The sequence below is a fragment of the Callithrix jacchus genome, chromosome 8 (genome assembly GCF_049354715.1).
Source record: "Callithrix jacchus isolate 240 chromosome 8, calJac240_pri, whole genome shotgun sequence".
NCBI classification, from domain to species: domain Eukaryota; kingdom Metazoa; phylum Chordata; class Mammalia; order Primates; family Cebidae; genus Callithrix; species Callithrix jacchus.
This window is the reverse complement of record NC_133509.1, coordinates 102,135,877-102,151,439: the sequence shown is the minus strand read 5'-3', so window position 1 is coordinate 102,151,439 and position 15,563 is coordinate 102,135,877. Positions and strand designations below refer to the sequence as shown.

At 38.3% G+C, this 15,563-nt stretch overlaps 1 protein-coding gene and 1 long non-coding RNA gene across 51 annotated transcripts in view; one reads left to right on the top strand and one right to left on the bottom strand.

The window, feature by feature from the left end:
- The window catches only part of LOC128928914 (uncharacterized), a 36,325-nt gene extending 20,885 nt beyond the window's left edge, over positions 1–15,440 (top strand). The window contains exon 3 of the long non-coding RNA XR_008474700.2: positions 2,175–15,440. This is a non-coding gene — a long non-coding RNA (uncharacterized LOC128928914). The remainder of the gene's footprint in view (positions 1–2,174) is intronic.
- GPHN (gephyrin) overlaps positions 1,364–15,563 on the bottom strand; it is a 689,342-nt gene continuing 675,142 nt past the window's right edge. For all 50 annotated transcript variants that reach the window (XR_013521272.1, XM_078335184.1, XM_078335182.1 and 47 more), the window contains 4 exons: positions 14,367–14,431; positions 10,415–10,518; positions 3,479–3,575; positions 1,364–2,362 (listed from right to left, as the gene is read on the bottom strand). Coding sequence is in view for 49 of the 50 variants with exons in the window: in XM_078335184.1 (XP_078191310.1) it covers positions 2,229–2,362; positions 3,479–3,575; positions 10,415–10,518; positions 14,367–14,431 (400 nt within the window). In the remaining variant the exon portion in view is untranslated. The remainder of the gene's footprint in view (positions 2,363–3,478; positions 3,576–10,414; positions 10,519–14,366; positions 14,432–15,563) is intronic.

The window sequence follows — 15,563 nt, the reverse complement described above, 5'->3', positions numbered from 1 at the left end:
GGCAGTAGAGCAAGACTGTGCCTCTAAAAATAAAAAGACCCACTAATATGCCATCTCATGCCTTGAAATCTCATCTGAATACCTCCAATCCTTAAAAGCTGTGTTATGGCATTTTTTACATTCTATAGACTCTATATTATCAAATATATTAAATATTATGGTTATTTGCATACATTTTTGTTATCTCCCTAATGAAGTATAATGTCAGGTACTTTGCCCTATTCATGTTTATAAATAGTAGCATGATGTACTTTGTACCCAAGCACAGAGTAGATGCTTAACAAATATTTCCTGAATGTAGATAAAGGGATTTTTGCATACTCTTCCATTTGACCTCTATTAACTAATCTTACATTCTTCAACTGTAAATATAAAATGAAAATATCACATATCAGTATCAAATATGTATTTACTATTTTGCCTTTATTTACCTTCCCTTAACATTTTGTTTAATAGTAGGCCAATTTTTGTAGTTTAGTTTCCTGAGCACATTTTACAGTATATTTAACATCCTCCTGTTACCACCATTTGAAAAGGGCCCCTAAATTTTTATTAAAGGAGCCATTGTGGATAGAGTGTATTTTACTTATTGTATTTTCTATGGTCAGCACAGATTTTTTTTCTCCATTTCTCACTTCCTAATATGGTTAAAAAATTTCAAGGTATGGCTGGGCGCAGTAGCTCTCGACTGTAATCCCTGCACTTTGGGAGGCCAAGGCAGGTGGATCACAAGGTCAAGAGATCAAGACCATCCTGGCCTACATGGTGAAACCCCATCTCTACTAAAAAAAAAAAAAATACAAAAATTAGCTGAGTGTAGTGGTGCATGCCTGTAGTCCGCTACTTGGGAAGCTGAGGTAGGAGAATCACTTGAACCTGGGAGGCAGAGGTTGTAGTGAGCTGAGATTGAGCCACTGCACTCCAGCCTGGCGACAGAGACTCCCTCTCAAAAAAAAAATTTCGAGGTACTCATCTGCAATTTTTTTGGTTCATTACTTATTTTTTTCTCCATTTCAAAGAACTGTAGATGTTTAAAATTGGCTTTTATGGCATCTAAAATAAATTTTTTTTCTAAGTCATTAATATCCTTCCTCTAAATTTGCTTGCTGTTCTCCAGCTATGACTGGAAACACCAGACCAACTTCAGGTTCTCCTACCTTCTCATCTGTATTTTCACAACTCTATAGATCACAATGCTATGATCACATTTTTTCCCAAACATTGTAATAAGATACAGAGTTATAATGTACTATATTTAAAATCTCCTTGGTAGGCCATCTTAACTATTCCTTTTAGCCAGGCAGAACCCTATCAGAATGGCATGACATTCCTCTCTTTTTAATAATGAGGCCAAAACAATACATTTTTAAATAATGATCAAGGAATTTTTTTATTCATTAAGTTTCAGTATCATTACAGAAAATGTTATGGTACAGAGTTGTTTAACATTATATTGTCTTTGCTCTTGATTTCCACATGAATGCTGGTAACACTAATATCTGTACAAGATCAGTCTTTGATTTTATTTTTTTGTTCTGTACAATTTTAAATGTATTGGTTAAAAAGGCTGTCAGCACTTAAGGAAGCATTTTTCTTCAGTTTGTTTGTTCAAATAAAAGGTATCCAGTTACTGCCCAAGAGTACTGTGCCATGAGGCTATGGGGGTGAGAAACCTCCCTAGATGCTCTGCAGGGGATGGTTCTTGAGGCAAGGCAGAGCCTCCACCCAGTCAGTCTTCTTTTGGCACTGTGCACATAAACACGAGATACATGAGAAAGAACAAGCAAAAGCTTTCTGTAAAGCAGTTATGAAGCATACTAAGAAGGGAAATCCAAGTGTTGCCTACGCTAGTATAAATAAGCAGACAGCCTTGATTTAAGAGCATAAGTAGTTGTATTTTAAAGATGAGAAAAACACAAGTTCTGCAGGCACCTACTGCTGTCTACTAAAAGCTATCGCTATCAGACCTAGCATTGAACACACAAAGCAATTTGCAAGAAAGGAAAAATTTGCCTTGATATAATCAGAATAGAATTGTCTGTTAAGATTTATTTTTAGGTGTTTTTTTCTTTAAAAGATATTTAAATTCATTTGAAATATAGTTCCAGATGTTGACTATACAGATCAACTTTTATCCAAATCAGGAAAACTAGCTGTGCCGTTGCATATTACAGGATACAGTCAGTGATATGTGGACATGCATCAAAGCTTTCTCCTGCTGGTGACCATCATAGCCGTCCAATGACCATGACATCCACCACCTCGCCTTTGTGGAGCTCCACGTACTGTTCTGTCTTTGGAGGTAGCATCAACAATCCATTGGCACTGCGCATGCTCATCAAACGGCTGCTCATTTGATTACCTAGAAAGAAATACTCTTACTACAGCAGCACAAGCATCATGGCGTATACATTTGGGGCCTTGTAGACCTTTTCAAAATGAAAACAGACAGAAGTGCAGGTCTTCAAGAGGAGAAGAGATGATCAGACTTTCCAGTACCCTTTTCAGGTGGCCATGCTATTATTTCCTACCACCTCCTCATTCAAACTTTAAAAATAAACATTAGAAATTCTTGCTTGAAAGAGTAAAACCAGGATTTTATAGCATTATGCAAAATGCCACAATTTCTCAATTCAGGCTGAAATGTTATGCATGTCTGAATAGGGAGGCTTTAAAAAACCTATTAAAATAATAATGACAATAACAGTAGCAGCTACCATTTCTTTACTAACTGCCAAAGTATTAGGCAGTTTACTTAAGCGCCTTATTTGATTCTCACAAAACTCAAAGAAATCTTAGGTAACTTGCCTAGGATCCTGCTAACTAGGTTGGTGGCAATCTGAATGCAGGTCTCTCTGATGGCATGAACTTGGTCACTGTTAGTTGATGTTTTCACTTGGTAGGATCTTTGTTTAAGAGTACTCCAGTTCTTCTGGAGTCACATCAAAAGTTAGGCAAAATATGACTAGAAAAGTTGGGAATAACAATTTAAGTCTAGTGGAAGTAACCATAGAACTCTGAATTATCAATATTGATTTCTCTGCTCTTCAAATTTACCAGTAACTAGGGTATAGTAGAGTACAGAGAATTATATTATAAATTAGGCTTTCACCTCACATTTCAGGATGGTATAGCTAGAATCTCCTCCTTTTCCTACAAAGTTATACTCAGAACTTATGGGTTGAAGAAACATATCAAATCTTCTGTAATTGTAGATTTATTGCAGGATATTAGTCAATGATATGTGGACATTCTAAATGTTTATCTAGAAAATATGGCTCAATAAAATAAGTAAACTTCTAATAATTATTTTTTTAACTTTTGTCATACTGTTTAGGAATAATTTAACTCATCTAACTTTTCAAAAAGGAAAATGTATAATAATTATAAAATCAGTTATAACCAAGGAAGATTATATATAAATTTGTATTTTAACAGGATAGGTGCCTAGGAATACTTGTAGATGTGAATGACTAACCTGTACTCTGTGCCCAAGGCAGTGGTTCTTGGTGATGCCAAGTTAGTATACACCGATGGTATTCTGGACGAGGATCCAGTTTTACATCACATGATAACTACAGAATAAAAAAAAAAACAACAAACTTGGTCACCTGATCATCTCAGAAAACTGCAAGATGGTAGGGGTTCTGCAAAGAATACAGTGGACATGGAGACTATCCTTGGTATTCTGTTATTGCTATCACTGCCACTTTATGTTCTTTTCCTTTTAAATAAAATTTAAAAATGTATTTTTTCTTTTGACACAAGGTCTCAGTCTGTCACCCAGGCTGGAGTGCAGTGGCACAATCATCGCTCACTGTAGCCTTGACCTCCTGGGCTCAAGTGATCCTCCTGCCTTGGCCTCCTGAGTAGCTGACACCACATGCATGTGCCATCACACCTAGCTAATTTTAATTTTTTTGCAGAGATGGCATCTTGCTATGTTTCTCAGGCTGGTTTTGAACTCCTGGGCACAAGCAATCCTCCAGCCTTGGCCTCCCAGAGTGCTGGGATTATAGGCATGAGCCACCATGCCCAGCCACCTTATATTCGTAATACAGAAAGTCCAGGGGTTGGGTTGCTCCGGTGAAAAGATAAAAGAAGGCTAAGAAGCTGGTGTTCAGCTTCTGTTTGTCTGGAAAAGGCTTTATTTCTTCCTCATTCTTGAAGGATAGCTTTGCTACATGTGGTATTTTTGGTTGGCAATTTTTTTTTTCTTTCAGCACTTTAAATGTATCATTCCTTTCTTACCTGGCCTGTAAGGTTTCTGCAGAGAAATATGCTGTTAGTCTAATGTGGACTTCCTTATATGTGACTTGACGCTTTTGTTTTGCTGTTATTTTAATTCTTTGTCTTTAACTTTTGACAAATTAGGAAGGATCTTTTGAGTTGGATATATTTGGAGACCTTTGAATTTCCTGGATCTGGATGTCTTTATCTCTCCATAGATTTAGGACATTTTCAGGTATATTTCATTAAATAAGTTTTCTATCCTCTTTCCTTTCTCCTCTTCTTCTGGACTCTGATGATAAAAATATTTGTTGATTTAATAATGTCCCATAAATCTTATAGGCTTTCTTCATTCTTTTTCATTATTTCTTTTTTCCCCCTTCTGAGTGGGCAGTATATATATATATTTTTTTTTGAGACGGAGTTTTGCTCTTGTTGCCCAGGCTGGAGTGCAGTGGCACAATCTCGGCTCACTGCAACTTCCGCTTCCCAGGCTCAAGTGATTCTCCTGCCTCAGCCTCCCGATAGCTGGGATTACAGGCATGTGCCACCACGCCCAGCTAATTTTGTATTTTTAATAGAAATGGGATTTCTCCATGTTGGTCAGGCTGGTCTGGAACTCCCAACCTCAGGTGTTTCACCTGCCTCAGCCTCCTAAAGTGTTGGGATTACAGGCATGAGGCACTGCACCCGGTGCTGAGTGGGTAATTTCAAATGACCTATCTTCAAGTTTGGAAAGTCTTCTGCTTGACAAAGTCTGATGTTGAAGCTCTCTATTGTAATTTTTATTTATTCATTGAATTCAATAGCTGTAGGATTTCTGGTTTTTTTTTTTTTTTATGATTCCTATCTCTGTTGAATTTCTCATTTAAATAATGAATTGTTTTCCTGATTCTGTTGAATTGTCTATATATACATTTTCTTATATCTCATTGAATTTCCTTCAGATAATTATTTTGCATTTCTTTTCCAGCACATCATTGATTTTCTTTTCATTTGGGTCTTTTACTAGAGACCCATTATATTTCTTCAGTGGTGTCATATTTGCTTGCTTTTTGTGTTTCCTGTGAGCCTGCATTAATTTGTGCACTTGGTGGAACAATTCTTTCTTCTAATCTTTCTGGTTCCCATAGAGAAAGACTTTCATTTGCAATTGGGTTTTAGTCTGCTAGTTGGGAAGCATGTGGTGACTTTTTCAATAGGTATAGTGAGCCTCCTGAGTAGCAGGGATTACAGGAGAGTACCACTGTGCCTAGCAAGGATGATGTATAGTTTCCATGCAGCATCTTCAGGTGCATTCAGGGTGAGCAGTAACTCTGGGTGCCTCAGTTACCTAGTCCATAGAAGTTTGTGGAAGTAGTGGTGGTGGTGGCATAGGTTGCTAATATTCAGTGTCAAGGGCTTTTAGTGTCTTCCTCATTCTTATTTTCGCCACAATGGGAAGACATAGCCTGGGGGTTCCCTCTTGGTATCAAATCTGACATGGCCTACAAGGCCTACTGCAGCACTGGGTTCCCTGGTATGGGTGTTTAGAGTGGATGTGGGGCCAGGGTCCTAGGCTCAGGGTCTTGTGAACCTATTGTGGCACCTGGATCTTGGGGTGCTTGTTTCTCTGTGGTAGGTTTGGGTGTGGGTTGTCCATATAGCCAAGGTACCCCTTAGCTGGGGTTCAGGTAGCTGAGTTGTAGCTATGATCCTGCCCCAGAGGGGCAGGGCACAGCTCTAGCCTGACTCCAGAGAAGAAGGCATGCCCTTGATGTTTGGGCCTGAGGAGCAGGCTATGGTTGTCATCCAGGAACCTGAGCCAATAGGGCTTAGTGGCAACCTAGGTCCCAGGGGATGAGGCATCGTGTAGTAGTGACTCTAGACCCTGTGCTGGTGGGGCTTGGCAGAATCCCAGACTTTGTGCGTCTAGGTGCAGCAGCAGTAAGTAACCCAGAATGGTGGAGCACAGCTGTCATTTGGGCCTAGGGTGGGGGCAGTAAATAGCATAGCTATGACTGCACTTCCTGGGAAGAGGTGTTTCTCAGCTGCTCAGACACTAGGGGGCTAGTCTAGCTTCAGGAAAGGGAGTATGAAGTTGTTTGGCCTGTCTGATGGGGTGTCGTAACTCAGCTACTGCTGTTTCCCTGGGTTGTAGGTACTACACTGGCATAGCTTTGAGCAGCAGTTATCCAGCTGCTCAGTTCAGCCAGGGCGCCAGTTTCCTAGGGGGTGATATGCTGCTTCAGCTCAGGCCTTGGGGACATGACTGTTCTGGGTGGCTCTGGCACCTTTTCTTTGGGATAAAGGGTGCTGCTTTAGCTTAGGTACTAGAGCACATGATTACTTTGGGCAGCAAAAGCACCATTTCCTGGGATGCTGGGTGCTGCTTCAACTTAGGCTAGTGCAAGACTGAACTTAGGGAGGCATGACTGCTCTAAGCAGCCAAGATACTGTTTTCCTAGGAGGCAGTATATGGCTTCAGCTCTGACTGAGGGGGATGGGGAAGGGGTAGGTGGAGTAGCTCTACCTCTATTTGGCTCCATTGGGAAAGTTCTAACATCTGCTTGCATTTCAGCATGTGGATATCAGGATGCAGTGTTGGGGTAACATTGGGGATGAAGGAGTGCTGTGGCTACTCACTCCCAGAGCAAGACACACTCCAGCCATAGTTCCTGTTCCAACATGATATAGTTCAGTAGCTGCACAGGCCACAGAGGTTGCAGCACAGTGTTGGCTCCTTTTCTGGGGAGAGCATAGCTCTGTGGAGTCCAGGCAGTTCCTTCAGCTGGGCTTCATGCTTATGAGGACTGCAGGGTACCACACTGGAAGGTCTGTAGGTATCTAAAGTGTTGATGGGGGTTGTTGGGATCCTCTGCTTAACTGCTTGCCATAGGAGGTTCTTCTTGGTTTCCTGCTGATCTGATCTGGCTGGGGGATGTGATGGTGGAGGCCTGGTGTTTCCTTCTGTTCTCTATATGACCATCAGGGTTTCTGTGCTCACCAGGGTTTGTTACTCCATGGATAGACTCTGCTGCTCTTCTTCAGTTATTTTCATTAAAATGTGGTTATTTATTCATTGTTCTGGCTGTGTTTGTGAGGGGGATGGGCACAAGGGACTTATAGTTGGTTATCTTCTAGAACACACTTTCCCCCTTTTCCATCTCTTAATCACTGCCTAACATAAGTTGTTAATACTAATGGGAGTTACTCCAGGTATGTTTCTAGTGAAAAAAGTTGAGAAGAAGGGTGGTACAGAATGCTTTGATGGGATATTAAGGAAACACATGATAAGATGTCCTTGTGTGAAAACATGGGGTCAATAATTCTATTTGATGAATTGCTAGGATTGTGTTCCTTTCTTTTTTATTTTTTTTAATCAGATGCTTTGGAAGTGTTTCTTATTGTATACTGAAAATAACAAGTATTTCACCTCCAACGATAAGTAACCAAGGATATAAGGGAAATGTTTGTTCTAAACTGATGTTCTTCTGAATGCTTTGATACAAAAGGATGATATTTTCTTTTTGTTAATTTTTTTTTTAGAGGCAGGGTCTTGCTATGTTGCCCAGGCTTGTCTCAAACACTTGGCCTCATGCAATCCTCCCATCTGAGCCTCCTGAGTAGCAGGGATTACAGGAGTGTGCCACTGTGCCTAGCAAGGATGACACTTTCTGCACTGAGACATAGAATGGCCACATCAGAGTCCAGCAGTATGATTTACCAACTGCAGCATTTAACACCGACTCCCACTTAAAGCAGCAAGCATTGGTAAAGGCAATGACTATGGCATCTATTTTGAAGAACTGTAATAAGTGGTGTGTGTAAGCTGCATCTTTTATGGTCAGAACATAGAGAAAAGATTTGTCATGTTTCAAGGAAGTATATAGGTTTATGCTTTAAAGTGGCAGTTGTGTCAGTAATGATGTGGGGGTGATTTGGGGAGCTAAGAAACAAAGGAATCACATAGCCAAGCATACTAATAACCCATACTGGCAGTTCCAGTGACACTGCTGTGGGAGAAAGGCATTTGACTGATTTTTTTTGTATGACTTTTTAATATCCTTTGCTGACAGGAAATGGGCAGCATCAGGAACAACATATCAAGCATGAGTCTGATTACAGACTACCATCTCATCTTTGTGATCAGAATAGATGGCTGCCACAGTGTCTGTTTTAAAGAAGAGATGGTGAAAGTTAAAATGAGAAATAAATGAAAGGATTCAAAAGAGATCTGCAAAGTCTAAGGGAAGCCTTCTTTCTCTCTCTCTCCTATAATAATGTGGATTTTTATTTCCTTAATTTAGTAAATATGAAGATAGTAAATTCAGTATTACTGGTTTGACTGTCTAAATCTAAGCTTTGTGACTCTGACTTCTTACTTGATCAGACTACTTTTTTTTTCTCCTGCCTCAGCCTTCTGAGTAGCTGGGATTACAGGTGTGTGCCACCACGCCTGGCTAATTTTTGTATTTTTGGTAGAGCTGGTGTTTCACCATGTTGGTCAGGCACGTCTTGAACTCCTGACCTCTTGATCCACCCACCTTGGCCTCCCAAAGTGCTGGGATTACAGGCGTGAGCCACAGTGCCTGGCTCAGAATACTTTTTATTCATAGATGGTTTTTATTTCCTTTTCCACTTAATTTCCAATTTGATTATCATTCTGTTTATTGAAAAAACAGTTAAATTTTTCATGAAGTTTTAAGAAAAGGAGATTGTTTCATATCCTAGTCACAAGTTCTTTGTATATAAAAAGTCAATGTTAAGACTATTAAAAGCCTAGATTTTCTTAATGTTTTCATTCTCAGAGCAATATTTTATTAATACATTATCTTTTTATTTTGAGAAGTTTTGCTCGTTTCCCAGGCTGGAGTGTAATGGCACTATCTCAGCTCACTGCAACCTCTGCCTCCTGGGATCAAGCAATTCAACTGTCTCAGCCTTCTGAATAGTTGGGATTACAGGTGCCCAACACCATGCCCAGCTAACTTTTTCTATTTGTAGTAGAGATGGGGTTTCACCATGTTGGCCAGGTTGGTCTTCAACTCCTGACCTCCTCAGGTGATCCACCTGCGTTGGCCTCCCAAAGTGCTGGGATTACAGGTAAGACCCACTGCACCCAGCCTAATATTGTATCTTTTATGTTTTCTTTGTTCTTCCTATCAACTAATCATTGCATTCTGCCATATTTGATTTTATTTTGGAACTCTTGGAAAGTAATGGTTTGGTATTGTAGTTTATATTGCTAAGAACATTATTCATTAGTCACATAGAAAGTGTATAACATAATTAATTGAGTAGTAGTAAATCACATTGAAGTTAGTGTTGACGGAGAAGGAGACCTAATTTCCAAGAGACTTTTACCATAGTATAATATTTCTCAGCCTTAGCAATCCTCTTCTAAATAATATGGTTACCTTTTCCCTGCTGAATCATCAGGGTCTCTCTCTAGTCCTTTGTCTTCTGAATTTTTAAAAGTTTATCATTGAAGTCACATAAAAAGTGAGCAGGTTAATTGTTGTCCCTATGAGTTTGCAAGGGAAAAAGGGAGTTTTCCCTTGTTCTAGACAGGTCTAGTGTTAGGGTAGTGCCAGATAAATCCTATTGACTGTTTTGTCCTTAGGTATCAAGTTTTTAAGCTGTACTTGCTGAATTTGTATATGGATTTCTATCTGGAGAAAATTATTCACTTTAGGCTGGGCACGGTGGCTCGTGCCTGTAATCCCAGCACTTTGGGAGGCTGAGGTGGGTGGATTACCAGAGGTCAGAGTTCAAGACTAGCCTGGCCAACATGGTGAAACCTCGTCTCTACTTAAAAAATACAAAACATCAGTTGGGCATGGTGGTGCGTGCTTGTAATCCCAGCTAATCAGGAGGCTGAGGCAGAAGAATTGCTTGAATCCGGGAGATGGAGGTTGCAATGAGCAGAGATTACACCACTGCACTCTAGCCTGGGCAATAAGAGCAAAACTCCATCTCTAAATAAATACATAAAAAATAAAATTATTCACTTTAGATGTCCTGAAAGAGAATAAAAGGGACCCTCTCCTCTATATTTTCTAGTACACAGGGGAGAATATAATCACATTTTTCATCAAAAACTAACATAAAACTCTAGACATTTATTTTGGGCAGTTAGGAAATCATACCCCTAACTGTTGTCAGGCTTCAATTTTGGTTTCTGGTCATTAGAAAACATTACCCTTGCTTTGATGATGGTTGGCCGAGGATCCAAGATGCCCTGCATCTTTCTCAGTGCAGGCACAACAAAGAGATTGCAGGTGACCACAGCTGATACAGGATTCCCTGAAAGTCAACCAAGCAGTTATTTATAATACAGTATGTAACAATTTGACAAATAATTATGTTTGCCTATATCTTCTGGTATTAGAATGTGACAGAAGTGACTAGGCACTATTTTCCCTCTTCTGAATCACCTTGAATTCAACCAGAACTATATATAGTCAACTCAATGCCACAGGGGGTGTAAACATTTGGGTCTTTCAGTAAAATGGAGAATTCTGATGCCCAGAAGCTGTTTAACACCATTTGTTTCTGCCTTCCTCAGAGCCCGTTGAAAGCCATTACTAATCTTGTCTTAAAGCCATTTAAAAGTTTTATATATCTACTTGCTATTTTTTAAGCATTTAAAAATTATAATATTACAATCTTGGTATCAAAAATGAAAAAACATAAATAAGCATAAGGAAACTTATTTATAATCTTCTCTGCCTAGGTATTTCTTTAAATTAAAAAAAGTAAAGCCAAATGATTTAAAATGTGTCTTAAGAACCTGGAGATGAATACTGTTATGGATCAAATTCATATAATAAAGCTGTAACTCTAATATGATTGACTATATTTGGAGATAGGGCCTTTATGGAGGTAATTAAGGTAAATGAGGTCATAAGGGTGTGGCCACAGTCCAATAGGATTGGTGTCCTTATTAAAAGAGAAAGAGACACCAGGAGTTTTTACTAAAACGTTGCTGTCTACAAGCCAGGAAGAGAGGCCTCACTAGAAGCCAACCTTGCTGGTACCTTGATTTTGGAATTTCATCCTCCAAACTGTGAGAAAATATGTTTCTGTTGTTTAAGCTACCCAGTCTGTGGTATTCTGTCCTGGCAGCCTGAACAGACTAATACAAATACCAAATTCTTTTAAAGTTAGGAGAAGAATTTGAGGAATTCCACTATATCTTTCCAAGAAGAAATCTAGGTGTGTCATATACTTCAAAAGAGGAAGGGTTGGCTGTGAAGAAACAAGCAACCACTGGGTTGTATATAACAGATTTGATTTCTTGTGTGGCATTTTTATCTAACCAAGCTGTGTGATCTTGGCAAGTTGCAGAGTTTTTTGATCCTAACTTTACTCATCTATGAAATGAAAGGTTGGACTACATGAGTCTCAAGATCTTTTCTGGTTCTAAACTTCCAATTGTTTTCATACTTTTATACAGTTCTATGTAAGTATGAATGTGTATATCCTGGAGTAGGGAATGGGATACTAGATTTTTAGGTTTCCTTGGCATAGCTAAATACTGCTTATTGCACATCAAGTTAAAAGGCAATGGTCAGGTTAGCCTATTATTAGCTTGAATCATATATCCATTTTTCTCTTACCTACAAAAGCAGTTAAGAATAGATTTTTAGGGTCCAAAAAGTGACAAGTGATACTAATAATTTCAATAGAAAAATCAATTATTTTCCCTTGCCTCAAAATATAAGCAGATAGAATCTTTTTTCCTGAAAAAGCAAAATAAAAAATCCAAACAAATAAAAAAGCCATTGTTCATCAATGATTATAAACTCTTTATAATATTACCACTTTATAAAATTATTGTATAAAAAATGAATTGCTCTGATTATTTTAGAAGCAGGGTCTTGCTATGTATGAAAAATGACTGGAAGGATTGATACCAAAAACTTGTAATAGTTGTTATCTATCTGTGTGTTGGGAGATTATGGTTAACATTTTTTAATGCTTATCTATATTTTCTAATTTTTAAAATAGTGAGCATGTGTCACTTGAGCAGTGTTAAAATGTCAAAAAAAAAAAAAAAAACAAGTACATACATAAAACTTTGATTTAAAACTTGTCGAGATTAGGGATGGCTTTAAATGCATGGCCTGCGGGAAAGCAGAAATACACTTATGAAATTGAAAATCCTTGTAAGGCTGGGCACAGTGGCTCATGCCTTTGGGAGGCCAAAGTGGGTAGATCGCTTGAGCTCAGAAGTTGAGACCAGTATGGGCAACATGATGAAACCCCGTCTCTACAGAAAATACAAAAGTTAGCCAGGGATGGTAGCAACAGCCTGTAGTCCCAGCTACTTGGGAGGCTGAAGTGGGAGAATGGCTTGAGTCTATGTGGCAGAGGTTTTAGTGAGCTGAGATTATGCTACTGCGCTCCAGCCTGGGTGACAGAGCTAGACTTTGTCTCAAAAAAAAGAAAAAAAAATCCTTGTAAACGGAACCTCTGCACATTCTACAATCTGAACATGTGAGTTTCTGCTGCCCTCTGTTGGTTCACTCAGGCTGAGCAGCTAAGGTTTCAAATTAAAAGTATGAATTTGAAAATAGGTTTTAATTTTATAACATCTTTGGCATAATGGTGAAACAGGTTCCCACAATAATATTCTTTGTTATACTATCACTGGTGGTCTGAAGTTTAAATCATATCTTCTGTAGACAAATGAGTCTCTTCCAGGCAAAATGAAGCCAGGAAAAGGAGCACATTTCTTTATATAATGGTGATCAGAGCACCCAAGGAATTATGAAAGGTCCTAAGGAGTTTTATGTCACAGATACAATCTGAGGACTATTTTACTTAAATGTCCTCTCTCTTAAAATTGTCTATATGATAGAAATCGAATCTCTTTTATGCTTATATAGTGGGTTAAAATGTTTTTAAAGTTTAACATTTTTCTGCCTGCTTCCCTTTCTTTTTTTTCCATTTTGAGATTTACTTGACATAAAAAGCAAATAAATAACCTAAAGCCATGAGATTTGTAAATCTCAAAGAAATAAGTAGGTTCTTTTCTCTTTTTTTGAGATGGAGTTTCGCTCTCGTTGCCTAGCCTGGAGTACAATGTCGTGATCTTGGCTCACTGCAACGTCCGTCTCCTAGGTTCAAGGGATTCTCCTGCCTCAGCCTGCTCAGTAGCTGGGATTACAGGCATGCCCCACCACACCCAGCTAATTTTGTGATTTTAGTAGAGATGGGGTTTCATCATGTTTGCCCAGGCTGGTCTTGAACTCCCAACCTCAGGTGATCCGCCCACCTCAGCCTCCCAAAGTGCTGGGATTACAGGCATGAGTCACTGCGCCCGGACATAAGTAGGTTATTTTCTAAAGGAATCTGTGCCAAAAAATAGAGAACTGAATAGAATGATCAGAGGATAATTTTAAAAGTTAAAAAAATAAGAGATGCACAAAACTTTTAAACTCTTAAAATTTATCAAGATTCATCATGACTTTAAATGTATAACCCCAAATAACTAAACATTTGAATTTAAAAATCTTCATGAACTCAACAACTTTGCTTTTTCTATAATCTGAACATGGGAGTTTCTGCTCATGTTGGGGCAAGGGTGGGAATGGGGAAGTTGTAGACTGATGATGAGTGGATTTGGCTGAGAAGCACTTGTTATAGTAGCCTGGCCTTTCCTCTTCCCTCTCCCCTCAACCACCCCAAATCTGGCAAGGACCAGAGGCAGCTTTGTATTTTTTGATTTGGTATTTGCATGGGTGACTCAAGGCCCTTTGGCCTCTAGAGCACAATACTTCTGGTTATGAGAAGTATTAGGCTGCTAACTTTGACCAATTTCCTATAAGGAAAAAGCAGGTGCCCCAGAAAGATCTAGTGACAGCTAACACTTGATTATCATCTTAGGATTTGGAATGTGCTTTGATATATATTATCTAATCTGACTTTCACACCAACCCTATGAAGTGGATATTAGTCTTATTTTATAGGTGAAGAAAACTCCTCAGAGAGGTTAAGTGATTGGTCATTTAGAAAAGCTGAGACCAGAGCCCAGGTCTTTCGGATTTCAAACCAAGCGATCTAATAGGGTACTGGTCACATGAGAAGTTAAAAAAATTTTGGCTATTTTTCCAGAAAAAGCAAAGGAAACAATCTGTTATTCTTACCAGGTAGTGCAAAGATTATTTTTCTTACACCATCAATATCCAAAGTTGCAAAGGTTGTTGGCAAGCTAGAAAAAAAAGTCACTTGTTAGTGATTGCTAAGCATTACGATGAATACATTAAGTACTTTAGTTTTTTTGTAATCTATACACTTATATAAAAAACACCTTTCTGTTGACTTGCCTTTACATCTTTATACTCTGCAGTATTTCACAGACATTTAAATAGGTTTGTTTTTAGCATTTTCTGTTTTCAAGTAACCACACTTTCTGGCTTAAAGAAAATCAGCCTGCTTTGTTTACTTCTTGTCAGTGCCATAGAAATAGACGCCAAATCTTGGAGTTTCCAAGTTTTCCCACCACTCTAGTTAATAATGTTTATACTACTTCTGCTGGCAATTTACAACAATCATTCTTCAAAGCAGAAGACTAACTGATAATATGTCTATTAGATAATTGCCTTTGTTCAAGATGAATATCTCTTAATTTTTTTCTTTCAATCCTGCTCCTTCTGTAGTAGCCTTTAAAAACTATCCTTAGCATAGACATAAACAATTCTTATCAGGACATTATTTTTGATATATTAAATATGACTAGAACAAAATTAATAGTAATTTTTAAATATTCTCAAATTTTACTTCCTCAAGATTTTGACATGAACTCTTATCATTGGAGGTGGGGTGGGAGGAGTGAGTGGCATAGAGTGGGCAGTTGAGAATAGTGGTTTTTTTTTTCCTATTAATTACCCTTTATATAGAATTTTAGCAAAAAAATCTCATTGTATTAGTGAAACTTAAGCAATGTGGGAATTGTTAGGGAATACTGAAATTTTCACACAGATGAAATATTAACCTTTTAAGCACTCAAATTATTTTTATGTTTACTTTTTTGCAGATCGATCTTTCAAAAATAGATCACTCATTACCTTTTGCAATAATATGGTGATACTGATTCTTTTTGATGATTTATAGCCATCATTATTACTATGTTCCACTCTGCTGTAGTACAGTGATGTTAGGTCACAAGAATACTAGAGATTGTTTTCATGCAGAAGCCATAAACCCACATTGTGATGTTTGTATAGTTCTTGTTTGCTTTTTTATTCCTTCCAATTTTTTTTTTCCTGTGGCATCCTGTAATGCCAGACTGCTATCATCTTGACCGTTAAAGGTGGTTTTAGGTTTGAGAACCAGAGAATAGT